This window comes from Dunckerocampus dactyliophorus, chromosome 13, assembly GCF_027744805.1.
Source record: "Dunckerocampus dactyliophorus isolate RoL2022-P2 chromosome 13, RoL_Ddac_1.1, whole genome shotgun sequence".
Lineage (NCBI taxonomy): Eukaryota > Metazoa > Chordata > Actinopteri > Syngnathiformes > Syngnathidae > Dunckerocampus > Dunckerocampus dactyliophorus.
The window spans coordinates 25,952,449-25,969,391 of record NC_072831.1 but is presented as its reverse complement, the minus strand read 5'-3'; the positions used below and the strand labels follow the sequence as shown (position 1 = coordinate 25,969,391).

General features: G+C 38.8%; 2 protein-coding genes across 2 annotated transcripts; both read right to left on the bottom strand.

Moving 5' to 3' along the window:
- Positions 1 to 3,353: 3,353 nt before the first annotated feature.
- Positions 3,354 to 6,486, bottom strand: LOC129192425 (gap junction delta-2 protein-like). Its single transcript, XM_054796454.1, has 2 exons — positions 6,042 to 6,486; positions 3,354 to 5,629 (listed from the first exon to the last, which is right to left on the bottom strand). Exons 1-2 carry the CDS (start codon positions 6,110 to 6,112, stop codon positions 4,780 to 4,782), a joined length of 921 nt encoding a protein of 306 aa, XP_054652429.1. The 5' UTR covers positions 6,113 to 6,486; the 3' UTR covers positions 3,354 to 4,779.
- A 1,670-nt stretch (positions 6,487 to 8,156) lies between these two features.
- LOC129192299 (actin, alpha cardiac muscle 1) lies at positions 8,157 to 12,551 on the bottom strand. The gene is made up of 7 exons (XM_054796178.1): positions 12,458 to 12,551; positions 12,059 to 12,197; positions 11,168 to 11,492; positions 10,934 to 11,095; positions 10,674 to 10,865; positions 9,206 to 9,387; positions 8,157 to 8,421 (listed from the first exon to the last, which is right to left on the bottom strand). Exons 2-7 carry the CDS (start codon positions 12,185 to 12,187, stop codon positions 8,278 to 8,280), a joined length of 1,134 nt encoding a protein of 377 aa, XP_054652153.1. The 5' UTR covers positions 12,188 to 12,197; positions 12,458 to 12,551; the 3' UTR covers positions 8,157 to 8,277.
- Between the last annotated feature and the right edge of the window lie 4,392 nt (positions 12,552 to 16,943).

The following is a 16,943-nucleotide window of genomic DNA, read 5'->3' as shown; positions in this document are numbered from 1 at the left end:
GGTAAATCTTTTTAATCAACACGACTGAATTGCACATTAAGGTTGGATCAGGTGGGATTGGCGTGGCAGCGGTGCACTCCTAAAATAGCTCCCAGTGTGTTCTGCTGCCGTTGTCATGGAGGCTAACTGCTGCAGGTGATTACACCCACTTGCCACAACATTAGGTACAGCGGCACCGTGGAATGAATACAAAATACTGCCTGTAGAAAGATGATTATACTCAGTTATGACGACATTTTTTATTGATTCCCTATTTTTTTGTTCTTATTATTATTGTGGTTTTATTTGTCAGTGATACCGCACAATACTGAGATCCAATTTGTTCAAATTTCAAAACAATATTCCCAATAAGTAATAATGGAACTAGGAAGAGTCTGTTCCAGGGTCAAACTGTTGCCATCATTAAGTGAAGACCTCAATTGCAGAAAACACAGTGTCTCCATGTCCACGTTGTGCATTCATAAAAATATGTATGATCATATAATATGTAAATATGTATATAATCAATATTATAATGTACAATAATAATAATAATTTATATTTAATGATATTATAATAAATGTAACAATAATATATAAAATGAACATAATATATTTTATATTTATATAATCATTATTATGATAATATATATACAATAATATTTTATAATAAAATATAATAAAAATACTGAACATCATGTACAGGTATGTTTCTAGCAAAATGTTAAGTTTCAAGCATAAAAATAAGTTAACCACTGTTACAACAACATAAAAAGGATCTCAAGTTTAATGATAAATGACAAAAGTGTTGTACGAAGGATTTACGTCACTCCCATCATGACTTGTCCTCTTTAATTCAAGGGACATTAAATAGAAAGCGTATATTCACAAATCAGGCTCTCGCACTCGAGCTTATTAGATTATGCAGGTGACCCTAATGAAGTGTCTGGTAAGTTCATACTCAACCGTAGTCGAGGTTAGACTTTAAAAAGGGAGCGAGTGAGACATTCATTTTTTATGCAAACAGAACATTTTTTAAATAAATAAAAGCGACCCATTTGGGTGATATTTCAAATAAATTAGACTGTGTTTTTTAAAATAGAAAAATAATAATAAAACTAATGTTGTATTTAAACGATTGTTTAAACGTTGTGGCGAAATGTACAGTAATGGACAGTTAAAGTTAAATAGCTCTCTGTTGCATGTGAAGTCCAACCACCTGTTGTACAATAAGTGAAATAGCTTATACTGTAGCTATTTCACTGATAGCTCGTTGGCGACATCACTTTTAGCTTTTTCATAAAGTGCTGGAATAACTTTCTGGCTAAAGTGAGGATGCGATGGTATTTTGCGCGAGGTTCAAGAACTTTAATCATATACAGTCATGAAAAAAATGATTAGACCACACTTGTTTCTTCAGTTTATTGATCCATTGAAATGGCTGGTACAACTACAGATACATTTGTTTGGACAACTATAATGATGATAACAAATATAGATCATAAGGGTTGAATTTAAGAGCTGATATCTAGCAACTTCCATGGTTTTCTTGTTGATAACCAAAATCGCTTAAGTTCTTACATGAATAGCTACAGCATTGTACTGCCAAAAAATTGAACTCTCATGAGCTATTTTTGTTTTCTAAACAAAGATACCTTTAGTTGTATCAGGCATAAAAATGAACAAGAAACTGGAGAAACAAGGGTGGTCTAATCTTTTTTTCCATGACTGTACTTAAAGCCAGCATTTTCAACAACTGAATATGGACGTAATCTCATGGCTATAAAAACTCCCTGCTTTCTGCTTTGGCCCGTCAGTTTCTTGCTAGAGGTTGTTTATATGCTGAAGTTATTGGTGTTTGCACTAAGCTGGTTTTCTTTCTTGTAGATGTAACATTCACTTCCGTTTTAAGTGCGCTAACATGTTAGACGAGTTTCCTGTAGCATACCCGATATCCGTGGAACAATGTCGACACACAGCTGTGGATTTATCCACTTGCCTTTGTCCATCTGTAATTTTAACAGGGAAGCCAAAGTGTTCCCAAACAGGAGACCGTAGTGGGATTGGAGGGTTTTCCAGCTCAGGCTCCGCGCTTGCATTTGCCATGATGCCATTTGTTACGGCGGCGATGTGGCGTTCCTCCCCCTCAGTCAATGTCCGACACTCAGAGGCGTCTGTGCGGAAACTCGTCCAGGACTTTAGGTCTGCGTGAAGCGCTTAGATCACTCTAGTAATAAAATTTTATGAGAAAAATAGCATCAAATACAACCAAAACGGTACACAAGTGGACCGAACCGAACATGCAGAACCGAAATGGTTCAATACATCCATGTGAACCGTTACACCCCTAAAATGCACGGCAGCATTCATAATCGCATTGCAACATAGCCCAATTATTGACTTTCTGTTGTCGTTGCTGCCGTTTGAAAGGAGAAGTATAAGGGGGACACTCCCACCAGATAAAAGCCATCCAAACATTTAGTCTGTCTTCTGTTATCACCGATGGAAGCTGATCACTCCCTGCTTTTTTCCTTGCAACACTGAAGTACTTCATGAGCAACAAGAGTTGATTTTTTTTGTGTTCTTTTGGTGAACTTTAGAGAACATGCGGGTCCCGTCGGAGTTGACGCACCGATGCGTCTTCTTTCTTCCCGGCTTTGCAGAGTGACGCTTGCAAGAAGAACATGGCCTTCACACAGGACCTGCAAGTATCCCTTTTCATCTCTCGTTCTCTCTCTATTTGTCTATTTGGGAGGAGGGGTCTGAGCTGTTCCTCTGTTCTTCTTCTTTTACTCTGACCTTCAGGGTGCACACTCCCTCCTCCTAATCAGTTCTGCCTCCCTGCCTTTCTTAAATGAAAGAAGAAAGGTTGAGGGCACACGTCTCACGTCCTCCACAACAGTAAAAAAACCCCAAAAACATTAAGTGGTCAAAAAGATGATTTTAAAGGGCTTCAGCTCACTGGACACTTTAATTAGGTACTGTACACCCACTCAACTTACAACAGTTAATATTGTCAGGTATTAATTTACACCTCTAGTGTAGCTAAATAATATTAGAAACAGCTCTTACTGCAATTCAGCACAATAATAAACACATTTTTACATGTACTAGACTGTGCGGGTGTACCTAATAATGTGGCCAGTGTGTTTATTATAGCTGTATAATTAGTCGATGCAGCATCAGCCTTGCAGTTGCAGCACCTCCTGCGTAAGGTGTGTCCTGCACTGGAGTGGGCGTGGCTACAGTCACTGCACCAAGGCCAAATTTGCACACACACACACACACACACACACACACACACACACATACAGAATATATAAGCAGGGTCAACAATCAACACAAAACACTGCGCCTCACACATTTGTGGTGTACATGAATCCCACTTTTTATTTTTCACAGAAAAAAAACAGGATGATGGTCATCATTTCCTCCTGGGTTGTGTTTTTGGTTACATTTTAAAACCGAAAAAAAACAAAAACTGTAGCACCAAAGCAGATTTTTAATCGTACTTTCTTTGATTAAAAACATAAATTTGTGCTATAGTTCATATTTTGAGCTTTTAATTGGGGGGGAAGCATTTTTATTCTTGTATTTAAAAAAAAGATTCCCAGTTGCAATCACAAATACATTGAATACAAGTTTTTTATTATTTAAAAAAAGAAATGGGCGGCATTTAGCATTTATCCAAGCAGGGGAATAAGCTTCTCGATGATGATTATTTTATATATATATATATATATATATATATACATATATATATATATATATATATATATATATATATATATATATATATATATATGTATATATTTATTTATTTATATATTTATAATTGTATACATTTATATTATGTCTATATACAAGTATGGCACTTGATTACACAGACAACAAAGAGAAGAAGCAACTTGACAAATAATATATAAAAAAAAAAAAAGCCGTGGGCGCTTTGGTGTGTCCTAAAAATATTTTTAAGTGTCACAGACGTTAGCGTTTTGCTGCTTGATAGAAAGCAATGGAACGGTTACTTACATGTTATGTTTAAGGTCAAGTGGTGTGACACAGGCAACAAAATACATGTAAATGTATGTGAACCATATATATATATATATATATATATATATATATATATATATATATATATATATATATATATATATATATATATATATATATATATATATATATATATATATATATTTATAAATCTGGATGTCCTTTTTATGGTGCCATTTAACTACAGGTGGAAATAAAAGCATGTCTTCAGGTTAAAGAAGCACATTAGTTCACATATAGTTCACCTCCTTAGTGCATTTTTTTTTTTTTTTTTGCATTTTCCTCCCTTCTAGTCCAGCTCAACTCACTGACCACAACACTAGGTGCCCCTGCACAAATAGAACTACTAATTTTGAGGTATTCAGCTAACAGTTTTGTAGTTTGCAGTGGTGTAGAAATGTCGTTTCTAATATTTTGGTTCACTTGATTTGGCAGTTCTGCACCAAACAAGCGCAATAATATGCGTGCTGTTACATGAATACCTCAAAAGTGAGCATTGCAAGGGCAGGTGTCCCTTATGAAGTGTTCAGTGAGCACGTAGTTCCTCTTACGTAGAAACGTTGCTAAAAAGTTGCATCAGTGCAATCATAATCATAGAAATCATAATAAATAAGTGAGCAAACGTGTAATCCACGCCTGCTGGAGTCCTTCAGAGTCCAAAAGATTAAAAGCAAAGGGAAATAAAACTTGCCCACTGTTGGAAAAAGTCATGGATTTTTTTATGCGTGCGTCCAAAGTTCCTCTCCTAGACGTAAGCCGAGTCGCTGGACTGCGTGCGCCCGAAATTGGGTACGCTCATCCTTGGCAGGTCCTTGTTCCGGATCTCGTAGATGGACTTCCGGCGGGCCTGCACCCCTCGCACGGCCGTCTTGATTTTCCTCCAGCCCAAGTGGTTGAGTTCGGCCAGGTTGAGCACTACGCAAAAGCCGCTGACAGCGAACATGAAGACCAGGAACACGGTCTTCTCCGTGGGCCGGGAGACGTAGCACTCGACGTCCTTGATGCACGGGTAGCGGTCGCACTCGTACACGGAGGGTACATTGAAGCCGTACAGGAAGTACTGGCCCACCAGGAAGCCTATCTCCAGTGCGTTGCGGAACACCACCTGGATGATGTAGAAGCGCGAGATGCCCTCCTGGCGCCTCATTTTTGACTTAGTAGTTCTGGCGGCAGCCGAGTTGGGGATCTCCTTGACCTCTAGGCAGTCCGGCTCAGCCTCCTTAGTGGAATTCTCGGTGTTCTGCAGCACCACACCGTTGACGATGGTGTTCTTGATCTTCTTGCCCTCGTCACGCTTCAGCGAGTCCTGCTCCTTGTCCAGGGTCAGGTAGACGGTGGAGTAGCGGCGCTCCTTCTGCTTGGCCGACTGGTGCACCGAGTAAGTGATGAAGCACAGGCTGGGCGTGCACACCATGATGATCTGGAAGACCCAGTAGCGGATGTGCGAGATGGGGAAAGCCTTGTCGTAGCACGCCTGGTTGCAGCCCGGCTGCAGGGTGTTACACACGAACATGGTCTGCTCGTCATCGTACACCGTCTCCCCCACGATGGCCACGATCAGGATTCGGAAGATCACCACCACTGTCAGTAGGATCCTTTTTCAGTAAAAAAAAAACAGGAAGAAGAAAACACAATGTGAAAATAAGTGGGAAAAAAAAGACAGAGCACATGTTGAGTGTGGTGCGCGGGAGCTGTCCAGTGCTGAACCGCTTCCTCCTTACCGTCTTTTGCCCTGTTGTGTTCTATGTGAATGACATGTGTGCTTTATGAGTGGACACAGACATCACAATGCAACAACAGCATCCAGAAGACTAGTTAAGGTTAGGGTACAGTGGGGGGTATCTAAAATCTAAAAGGAAATCCACAGACAACACAGACACCCAATAGGAGAGGAGGGGGAGACAAGATCCTGTAGGCACAAGACAGAAGCTGGGGGACTGGGGACCATGCTAAAGACGATCCTGGAGGCTGCTGCGTCTCTTGTCTTCTTCGCTTGGGTCACCTTACCTTCCTATCATAGTAGAGTGCTGCTGGACAGCAGCCTCCAGGAGCCTCTCTAGTATAGTCCATTCCCCCATTTCTGAGCATCCGGAGGAGCAGAAGAGGGCACAAGTGGTGGTCCAGTCCTTCCCCAAAAATATATATGTATAAAAAAAGAAGGGTTGGTGGTGCCGGCCAGTGGTGGGGGGGGCTTAATTTCCTACTTCCCCCATAAAAGAGAGTCACAATACGAGCGCATCCCGCCGCGCCAAGTGTCTCTTTGTGTGCGCCCTCTGCTTGCTGCCTTCCTTGTGCGTCCCGCTGTGTGTGCTGTGCGCTCCCCCGACGACCACGCCGCCGCCACGCTGCCCCCTCGTCATGGGAGTGTGGGGGGGTGACTTATAAGCCCTCCTATTTTCGATCCTCACATCAGGTTGACCGCGCCTGGATGGAGGGGAGCTTGGATTTAATGTCTTGCCAGCGTTAATCCGCCTTTAAGTAGTCCCCCCACCCCACCCCCACTCCCTCCTCCTCTGCCTCCCTGCTCCTCCCCCTCCTCCCGTCCATCCATCCCTCACGCACGCGTGCACAGGGCTTCTGATTTGGGAGTAATTCTCAATTGAACATACTCCACACCTCGCTGAGGACACATAATAAGACATGGTGTGCAGCCGCAATTAGTTTGCCACCAGATGGCACTATTTTTATGTATTTTATACTTAATACAGAGCTGATGAAATTAGATGAGAAATGAGAAATGTTGTAGTGCTGATTTAGGGCTAGTTTCCTTGATAGTTCTCCATGAAGTCTGCCTAGCAACAAGCAGCCATGCAAACATGCAATTAGTGGTGACATACTTACTGCCGAATCAATATTAGATCCACACTTTAATGAAGAAAATATTCAAGTTACGAGGAAAGCAAGTAGTTTTCAGAGCACAAAGTTGTGATGTTACAAGCAGGAGTAAACATGCTGGTGTTCCAATATCATTATGCAATTGTGACTTATTTTTATATTGCAATAAACAATTGCATGAATCTGCTGTTTATGTTGGTTTTCTACTCGTGTTTGCGACTTTATGCATGAATGAAGTTGCACCATACAACTTTATTCCAGGGATGTTTTTGTCCAAATGGCTTCATTTTTGTGAAATTACAGTCGACATCCTTGTAATGTTATGACCTTTTTTACAACATCTGTTCTCATAATATTCACGTTCTCTCATACAATTGCTTTATCATGAATTTCCGACGCGTAAATTCGAATGCAGTTCTAATCATAATTACGTAGTTATAATTATAAAAAATTCTGACCTCTCTTCCCTCATAATAGTATTATATCGGCCTGCTGCTTTTTCGTCATACTTTTTAGCACCTTACCTTACGACCTTTTCTTTTTATATTCAGAATTTATTCTCCAAAAATGAGGACTTTTAAGAGTAAATTTACAACCTCAGATGCAATAATAATTTCAACAACCGTAGGAACATTTGAATTTTTTTGCTTGTAAATTTACATCCCATCTGACTAAAAACAATCCATGAGATACTTCGGTATTGCACCCCGGTCGTGTCGGTGCCATATTAAGATGGCGCCAACTAGCTTTTTTTTCTCGTCGGAGCACCATCTGCTGGATAACGTGGGTCACTGCACTACTTTGCCCCAATGCGAGTGTCCGATCTAGCCCTTTATCCACCAGAATGTACACATGAGAATTGCGTGGTTGTGATATTCGGAAGGACAGAGATTGCGAGATTTGCTCTGTGTGTTTGTGCAGGGTTAAAAATAGTCTTGCCCTAAATTGTCTTTAGTGATACGATCACTAAACAGAACATAGACGAGAGCGCGTACTATTATTAGACCCTTACTGCTATTGTGGTCACAGTCAGGTTTGTCCATCAATGTACAAAAGCAGATTAGGGGTCACATGACTGCATGTGTTTTCCCTCAATGAAACTTGGCGAGGTGGCTTATCCTCTCCGCTCCCTGTAATCTTTTCTAATTCAAATCTTTAATAACCTTTACGCGTCAATCACACGGCCAAAGGACACGTCACCTCGCTTTTGTTTTTTTAATTACGGTAGGTACAGCTCGCCTTGCATAAGCCACACTCAAAGCACTAAGGAAGGCAAAAAGGAGTGACTTGCAAGTCCCGGGTTCTTGTTTATTTATAAAGCTATACATATATAAATTGTAAACAAATAGTTGTGGTGATGACAAATGAACTGCTGGCTGTGGGTGGCGGGAGGAAGGACGATGCTCGCTTAGAAGCACTTCCTGTGGACGATGGAGGGTCCGGCCTCATCGTACTCCTGCTTGCTGATCCACATCTGCTGGAAGGTGGACAGGGAGGCCAGGATGGAGCCACCGATCCATACGGAGTACTTCCTCTCAGGGGGTGCGATGATCTGGACACAACCAGAACTTATTATTTTTGTGTTGCAATTTAAAAAAAAAATCCAAACCCTGATCTTTAAAAGATTTAGTTGGGTTTTGTACAAAAAGTCTGACGCTGTAAAGTGCTGAAAAAAACAATTTCATAATTTCATATCCTAATAATGAGGATAAGCGGCATAGAAAATGGACGGATCAGAAAACAAGGTGATGGTGTATTCCCTGCTAGAAGGGTAAATAAGAATTTAGTAGGAAAGAACGATTGTTCAGTCACCACATTGATTTTTAAACTGTATGTCATCCACTACATACAAAATGCATCTTTATTTAATTTACTATTGTATTTATTTATCTGAATTTTTATTCTGAAGTTTACTTACAGTAAACTATTTCAATTCAATTTCATTCAACTAATATAAATCTATCAAAATATGTATTGTATTGCATTTCTGTAGTTATACATAGCATTTTTTATATCGTTAGTATGACTCATATTTGTGGAATTTTTTTTAATGAAAACATAAACAAAATTATTTTTTGCAGCCAAAAAATTAGACCCAATGCAAATTTTTTTTCTAAAATCTGAAAACAAAAATTGCATTTTTATGTTTAATATAATATATCTATTATTCTCCATTTTTAAAGCAAAATATGAAATTTTTACAATATTTTTTGGCAAACTTGCATTTTTAGTGTGTCAAGTTGAAGATCTTTGTGGACTCTGCCTTCACGTCACTGGAAAACCGTCTAATGATTTGCTTTTGTACGATTTCCTACTGAATTGTGTGCTAAAGCTACCTTAATCTTCATGGTGCTGGGCGCCAGAGCTGTGATCTCCTTCTGCATGCGGTCAGCGATACCGGGGTACATGGTGGTGCCGCCTGACAGCACATTGTTGGCGTACAGGTCCTTCCTGATGTCAATGTCGCACTTCATGATGCTGTTGTAGGTGGTCTCGTGAATGCCTGCAGACTCCATGCCTGTCCAAGCACACGCGAAGCAGGGAGGTCAACCCAGTGATGTTAAATCCCCCCCTCTCCTTCGTTCTGCCAACCCCAAACACATCAGCTGTTGTAGCAAGCGCTACTGCAGACAGCTCCCCCCCGACAGCTGCGCTCGTTTGTGGGTGCAAATGTGAACAATATGCGTCTGCTTTAAAGAAGTCAGACATGTTTCTCAATCGCAAAGGAGGGGATAAAGTGGGACTTCCAGTTGGCACAATCAGTGCAATGCTAACGCGAATGATAAAGAACAAGGACAAATTGGAGATAATGAATAAATCCTAAGTCACTCACACTGTACACAGAATATGGACGACATACTGTATAAAATACAGTAATACAACACTAAATACCCAGTGCTTGTCTGACAAGGAGTGAGAGACGGGCTTATTGGGATGAGGAAGTCTCAATAATGACACCAAAACGCTGCTTATGCTGTTATCACTGTCCATTTCATCGGAGCAGATCCCATCACATGTTCAAAGATTCCACCTTTATCCTTCATGATGGTCGTCACGTTTCAGCAGCTTGGACTGGTCAAGTATGATTTGACTTTCACTTTCACTGTTATGACTCCAGAAGAGCCCGCCTCACTGCTTCTGGAGTCATAATGGAGATTAAGCGTAAATAGAACAATCGTAAAAGCGTAAAAACAATCATGAACACGTGACTACGCGTAGTAACATGCGTACGTGGTTTTGCACTGCGTGCGTAACCTGCTCTGTTTTTCTTTTCATACAATATTAATAATTAATGGCAGTGCGTATGCAACCACGAAACGGGGAACTCAGAACGCTGTAAACCGAGGACCGCCTGTGCATGTTTTCATTGACAAATGAACCCGCTACATTGATGTGGTTTAGTATTCCAAGTTTTAATCTTAAAATGTTAACCATGGTTCCCAAATTGAGGGTCGGGGCACAAGATGGGTTGCAAGGCTCATTTTTTGGGGTCACCGACTGCTGGGCTTTTAACGGATCATCGACCAGGCACACAATTTGACGTATTTTAATATGTTTGGCTCACGGGAAGGACCCAAGCTTGCAGGGTTTGGTTTAAACATCCACTTCAAGCACTAAAAGTTGATTATAGTGAAAGCATCATTTGTAGATTAGATGGATCCTTATTGTGAACTGCTATCTTTGTCTATCAGTCACATGGAAACATATTTCTGTGCTTCCTTATGACAGTGAAGTCATCAAATGTGATTTAGTGTTACAGTGCAAGTCCATAATGGAAGCTGTCGTAGTTAACGCTCTACGCACCGATGAAAGAAGGCTGGAAGAGGGTCTCGGGGCAGCGGAAACGCTCGTTGCCAATGGTGATGACCTGACCGTCGGGCAGCTCGTAGCTCTTCTCCAGAGACGAGGACGATGCGGCCGTGGCCATCTCGTTCTCAAAGTCCAGGGCCACGTAGCACAGCTTCTCCTTGATGTCACGCACGATCTCACGCTCGGCTGGAGAAGCACAACATTTGTTCGGTGAAACGGAGCAAGGAAAACCAAAAGTCGCTATTTGCGCTCACCTGTCGTGACAAAGGAGTATCCGCGCTCGGTAAGGATCTTCATGAGGTAATCTGTGAGGTCACGACCGGCCAAGTCCAGGCGCATGATGGCGTGAGGGAGTGCGTAACCCTCATAGATGGGCACATTGTGCGTCACGCCGTCGCCAGAGTCCAGCACGATACCTAATAATGACATCATCAACGCCATGATGTCGTCCAGCATATACGCATCTTACCCGGCGAATGGTGACATACCGGTGGTACGGCCGGAGGCGTACAGGGACAGCACGGCCTGGATGGCCACGTACATGGCGGGAACGTTGAATGTCTCGAACATGATCTGCGTCATCTTCTCGCGGTTAGCCTTGGGGTTTAGTGGGGCCTCGGTCAGCAGGGTAGGGTGCTCCTCGGGGGCCACCCTCAGCTCGTTGTAGAAGGTGTGGTGCCAGATCTTCTCCATGTCGTCCCAGTTGGTGATGATGCCGTGCTCAATGGGGTACTTCAGGGTCAAGATGCCCCTCTTGCTCTGGGCCTCGTCGCCCACGTAGGAGTCCTTCTGCCCCATACCCACCATGACGCCCTGGGAAGGCAGACAGGGGAAGACTCAGATTGGGGCGGGGGACATACGATACCAGAATATTTCACTCCTGCAGCACCAGGGAGAGTTCTGTACAACAGTCGCAGGTAGTTTACTGCAACATTCATAGCTCTTTAAAAAACAGGCCAAACTGTTCACAAAACTGTGCAAAGTAGCTTCGCGTTTGGCGTTTGTTGGGCTACTTCCTGGCTAATGGAGGATGTCAAACTGAACGGAAAACGAATCCCTGCATCCTGATTCCTGCAATGTAATTGATTCGGACCATACGCAGCACTACTACTTTGTACTACACTGCGTACACAGTACACACATGGACGCGTACGAACTGAAGTATTTCATTTGAGACACAGTCTGGACTATTTTCTAGGGAAAAAATGCCGCCTTATATCCGTGTTGATACGGTAATCACCACAACATCAAAGCTACAAGCCACCTAAGACCTTTTTGCGGTACCGTATTACAAAGTTTACCCACCATAGACTCTACTCAAGACAATCATTTGAACTGAGTTTTTGCCGCGATCGCTAAAATACGAGTGTTTTCTTTACCTGGTGACGAGGGCGACCGACGATGGACGGGAAGACGGCGCGAGGTGCGTCGTCCCCGGCGAATCCGGCCTTCACCAGACCGGAGCCGTTGTCACACACAAGGGCGGTGGTCTCTTCGTCGTCGCACATAGTGTCGCCTCTGCAACACAGTTGTCATTATTGTTTGGGTTTTTGCAGAACATCTGAGTTTGGGGGAGACGGCGTGTTATCTAGCGAGAGGAGTCTAGAACTTCAGTTCATTTTCCATTCCAGCGACACACAAATGACATGAGATGGGATGAGCATCGGTTCCCGTTAGATGAGGACATGGCGAGTCAAAGTTGAGGTGTTAAGGTGGGAGAATGAAATCTTTAAGTCCATATTTGGGATAAATCCACGATCTTCCCGTCCTCTACTCACCAGATAAGCACCAGGCACCTTGGGACCTTGACAGTGTTGTAAACCAGGGGGTGCCGAATTGTCATGTCAGGCTGTTTTATAGCCTTGGTGTCGCTGAGCGTGGGGTGGCCGCTATGCAGCGCAGGCCCCCACCCCCGTCTCCATATTTGGTAGCCCGCCACACCATTGACAACAGGCGCTCCATGAATGGCATGACGGGGACAGGGAAGTCCATCTGTGCCGGCGTCCATGTATGGAGGACGCAGGCGAGGGTGGAGACACAAGGATAGGCTTCTTTTTGATCTTTACTCTACCCCCGTGTCACGGAAGCCCGCCTTTCTAGAATGGTGACACATTGCTGTCTGCTGACGCATGTGTCGATCAGGGCAAAAGAGAACTGCTTGAAGGATGAGCATCAGTGTTCAATTGAAGTGAATTTGATGCGAATAATATGCAACATATACACAATAACTGCTTGAAAATATCATATTTTGTGGCAAAAATGTGATGTTTTTAATGCAGAATGTGGGACGTGTATGTGTCCTTCTTTTTAAGAAGTACAATAATAATACTTGTTAAAAAGCATGGGTTTTTTTCCGGGTACTCCGGTTCACTGCCACATTCCAAAATCATGCATTATCAATAGATAAAGAGCAATAGTCCATCAGTATGAATGCGAGTGTCAATGAGTGGCAGCATCCTGTTGTTATGTTTACATGTGACTATATTGTTACTATTGTTACTATATTGTGACTATATTGTTACTATATTGTTACTATTGTGACTATATTGTGACTATATTGTTACTATTGTGACTATATTGTGACTATATTGTTACTATATTGTGACTATATTGTTACTATTGTTACTATATTGTGACTATATTGTGACTATATTGTTACTATATTGTGATTATATTGTGACTATATTGTTACTATTGTTACTATATTGTGACTATATTGTTACTATTGTTACTATATTGTTACTATTGTTACTATATTGTGACTATATTGTTCCTATATTGTTCCTATATTGTGACTATATTGTTACTATATTGTGACTATATTGTTACTATATTGTGATTATATTGTGACTATATTGTTACTATTGTTACTATATTGTGACTATATTGTTACGATTGTTACTATATTGTTACTATTGTTACTATATTGTGACTATATTGTGACTATATTGTGACTATATTGTTACTATATTGTGACTATATTGTTACTATTGTTACTATATTGTGACTATATTGTTACTATTGTTACTATATTGTTACTATATTGTTACTATTGTTACTATATTGTGACTATATTGTGACTATATTGTGACTATATTGTTACTATATTGTGACTATATTGTTACTATTGTTACTATATTGTGACTATATTGTTACTATTGTTACTATATTGTTACTATTGTTACTATATTGTGACTATATTGTGACTATATTGTGACTATATTGTTACTATATTGTGACTATATTGTTACTATTGTTACTATATTGTGACTATATTGTTACTATTGTTACTATATTGTTACTATATTGTTACTATTGTTACTATATTGTGACTATATTGTGACTATATTGTGACTATATTGTTACTATATTGTGACTATATTGTGACTATATTGTGACTATATTGTTACTATATTGTTACTATATTGTGACTATATTGTTACTATATTGTTACTATTGTTACTATATTGTGACTATATTGTGACTATATTGTGACTATTGTTACTATATTGTGACTATATTGTGACTATATTGTTACTATATTGTGACTATATTGTGACTATATTGTTACTATATTGTGACTATATTGTGACTATATTGTTACTATTGTTACTATATTGTGACTATATTGTGACTATATTGTTACTATTGTTACTATATTGTGACTATATTGTTACTATTGTTACTATATTGTTACTATTGTTACTATATTGTGACTATATTGTGACTATATTGTTACTATATTGTGACTATATTGTGACTATATTGTGACTATATTGTTACTATATTGTGACTATATTGTTACTATATTGTTACTATTGTTACTATATTGTGACTATATTGTGACTATATTGTTACTATATTGTGACTATATTGTGACTATATTGTGACTATTGTTACTATATTGTGACTATATTGTGACTATATTGTGACTATATTGTTACTATATTGTGACTATATTCTGACTATATTGTGACTATATTGTTACTATATTGTGACTATATAGTGACTATATTGTTACTAAATTGTTACTATTGTTACTATATTGTGACTATATTGTTACTATATTGTGACTATATTGTGACTATATTATGACTATATTGTTACTATATTGTGACTATATTGTGACTATATTGTGACTATTGTTACTATATTGTGACTATATTGTGACTATATTGTTACTATATTGTGACTATTGTTACTATATTGTGACTATATTGTGACTATATTGTTACTATATTGTGACTATATTGTGACTATATTGTGACTATATTGTTACTATTGTTACTATATTGTGACTATATTGTTACTATTGTTACTATATTGTTACTATTGTTACTATATTGTGACTATATTGTGACTATATTGTGACTATATTGTTACTATATTGTGACTATATTGTTACTATATTGTTACTATTGTTACTATATTGTGACTATATTGTTACTATATTGTGACTATATTGTGACTATATTGTGACTATTGTTACTATATTGTGACTATATTGTGACTATATTGTGACTATATTGTTACTATATTGTGACTATATAGTGACTATATTGTTACTAAATTGTTACTATTGTTACTATATTGTGACTATATTGTGACTATATTGTTACTATTGTTACTATATTGTGACTATATTGTGACTATATTGTTACTATATTGTGACTATATTGTGACTATATTGTGACTATTGTTACTATATTGTGACTATATTGTGACTATATTGTTACTATATTGTTACTATTGTTACTATATTGTGACTATATTGTGACTATATTGTTACTATATTGTGACTATATTGTGACTATATTGTGACTATATTGTTATTATTGTTACTATATTGTGACTATATTGTTACTATATTGTTACTATTGTTACTATATTGTGACTATATTGTGACTATATTGTTACTATATTGTGACTATATTGTTACTATATTGTGACTATATTGTGACTATATTGTGACTATTGTGACTATATTGTGACTATATTGTGACTATATTGTGACTATATTGTTACTATTGTTACTATATTGTGACTATATTGTGACTATATTGTTACTATATTGTGACTATATTGTGACTATATTATTATTATTGTTACTATATTGTGACTATATTGTTACTATATTGTTACTATTGTTACTATATTGTGACTATATTGTTCCTATATTGTGACTATATTGTGACTATATTGTTACTATATTGTGACTATATTGTGACTATTGTTACTATATTGTGATTATATTGTGACTATATTGTTCCTATATTGTGACTATATTGTGACTATATTGTGACTATATTGTGACTATATTGTTACTATATTGTGACTATATTGTGACTATTGTTACTATATTGTGACTATATTGTGACTATATTGTTCCTATATTGTGACTATATTGTGACTATATTGTGACTATATTGTGACTATTGTTACTATATTGTGACTATATTGTGACTATATTGTTACTATTGTTACTATATTGTGACTATATTGTGACTATATTGTTACTATATTGTGACTATATTGTGACTATATTGTGACTATATTATTATTATTGTTACTATATTGTGACTATATTGTTCCTATATTGTGACTATATTGTGACTATATTGTTCCTATATTGTGACTATATTGTGACTATATTGTTACTATATTGTGACTATATTGTGACTATTGTTACTATATTGTGACTATATTGTGACTATATTGTTCCTATATTGTGACTATATTGTGACTATATTGTGACTATATTGTTACTATATTGTGACTATATTGTGACTATTGTTACTATATTGTGACTATATTGTGACTATATTGTTCCTATATTGTGACTATATTGTTACTATAATGTGACTATATTGTTACTATATTACTATTGTTACTATATTGTGACTATATTGTGACTATTGTTACTATATTGTGACTATATTGTTCCTATATTGTGACTATATTGTGACTATATTGTGACTATATTGTATGTGGTGTATTGCAGCTGCAGCGAGGGGGGGGGGGGTGGTGGGGGGGGACCCAAGGCAAATGTCTCTCTGTGAGACAATAAAATTAATGGTGAATCTTGTATCTTGTATGAAGGATTGTTTGTCTATATGTGCCCTGCGACTGACTGGCAACCAGTCCAGGGTGTACCCCGACTCTCGCCCGAAGTCAGCTGGGATAGGCTCCAGCATACCCCCACGACCCTAATGACGATAGGCGGCATAGAAAACTAGATTTTTATACAGCGCTCATTGGCATTAT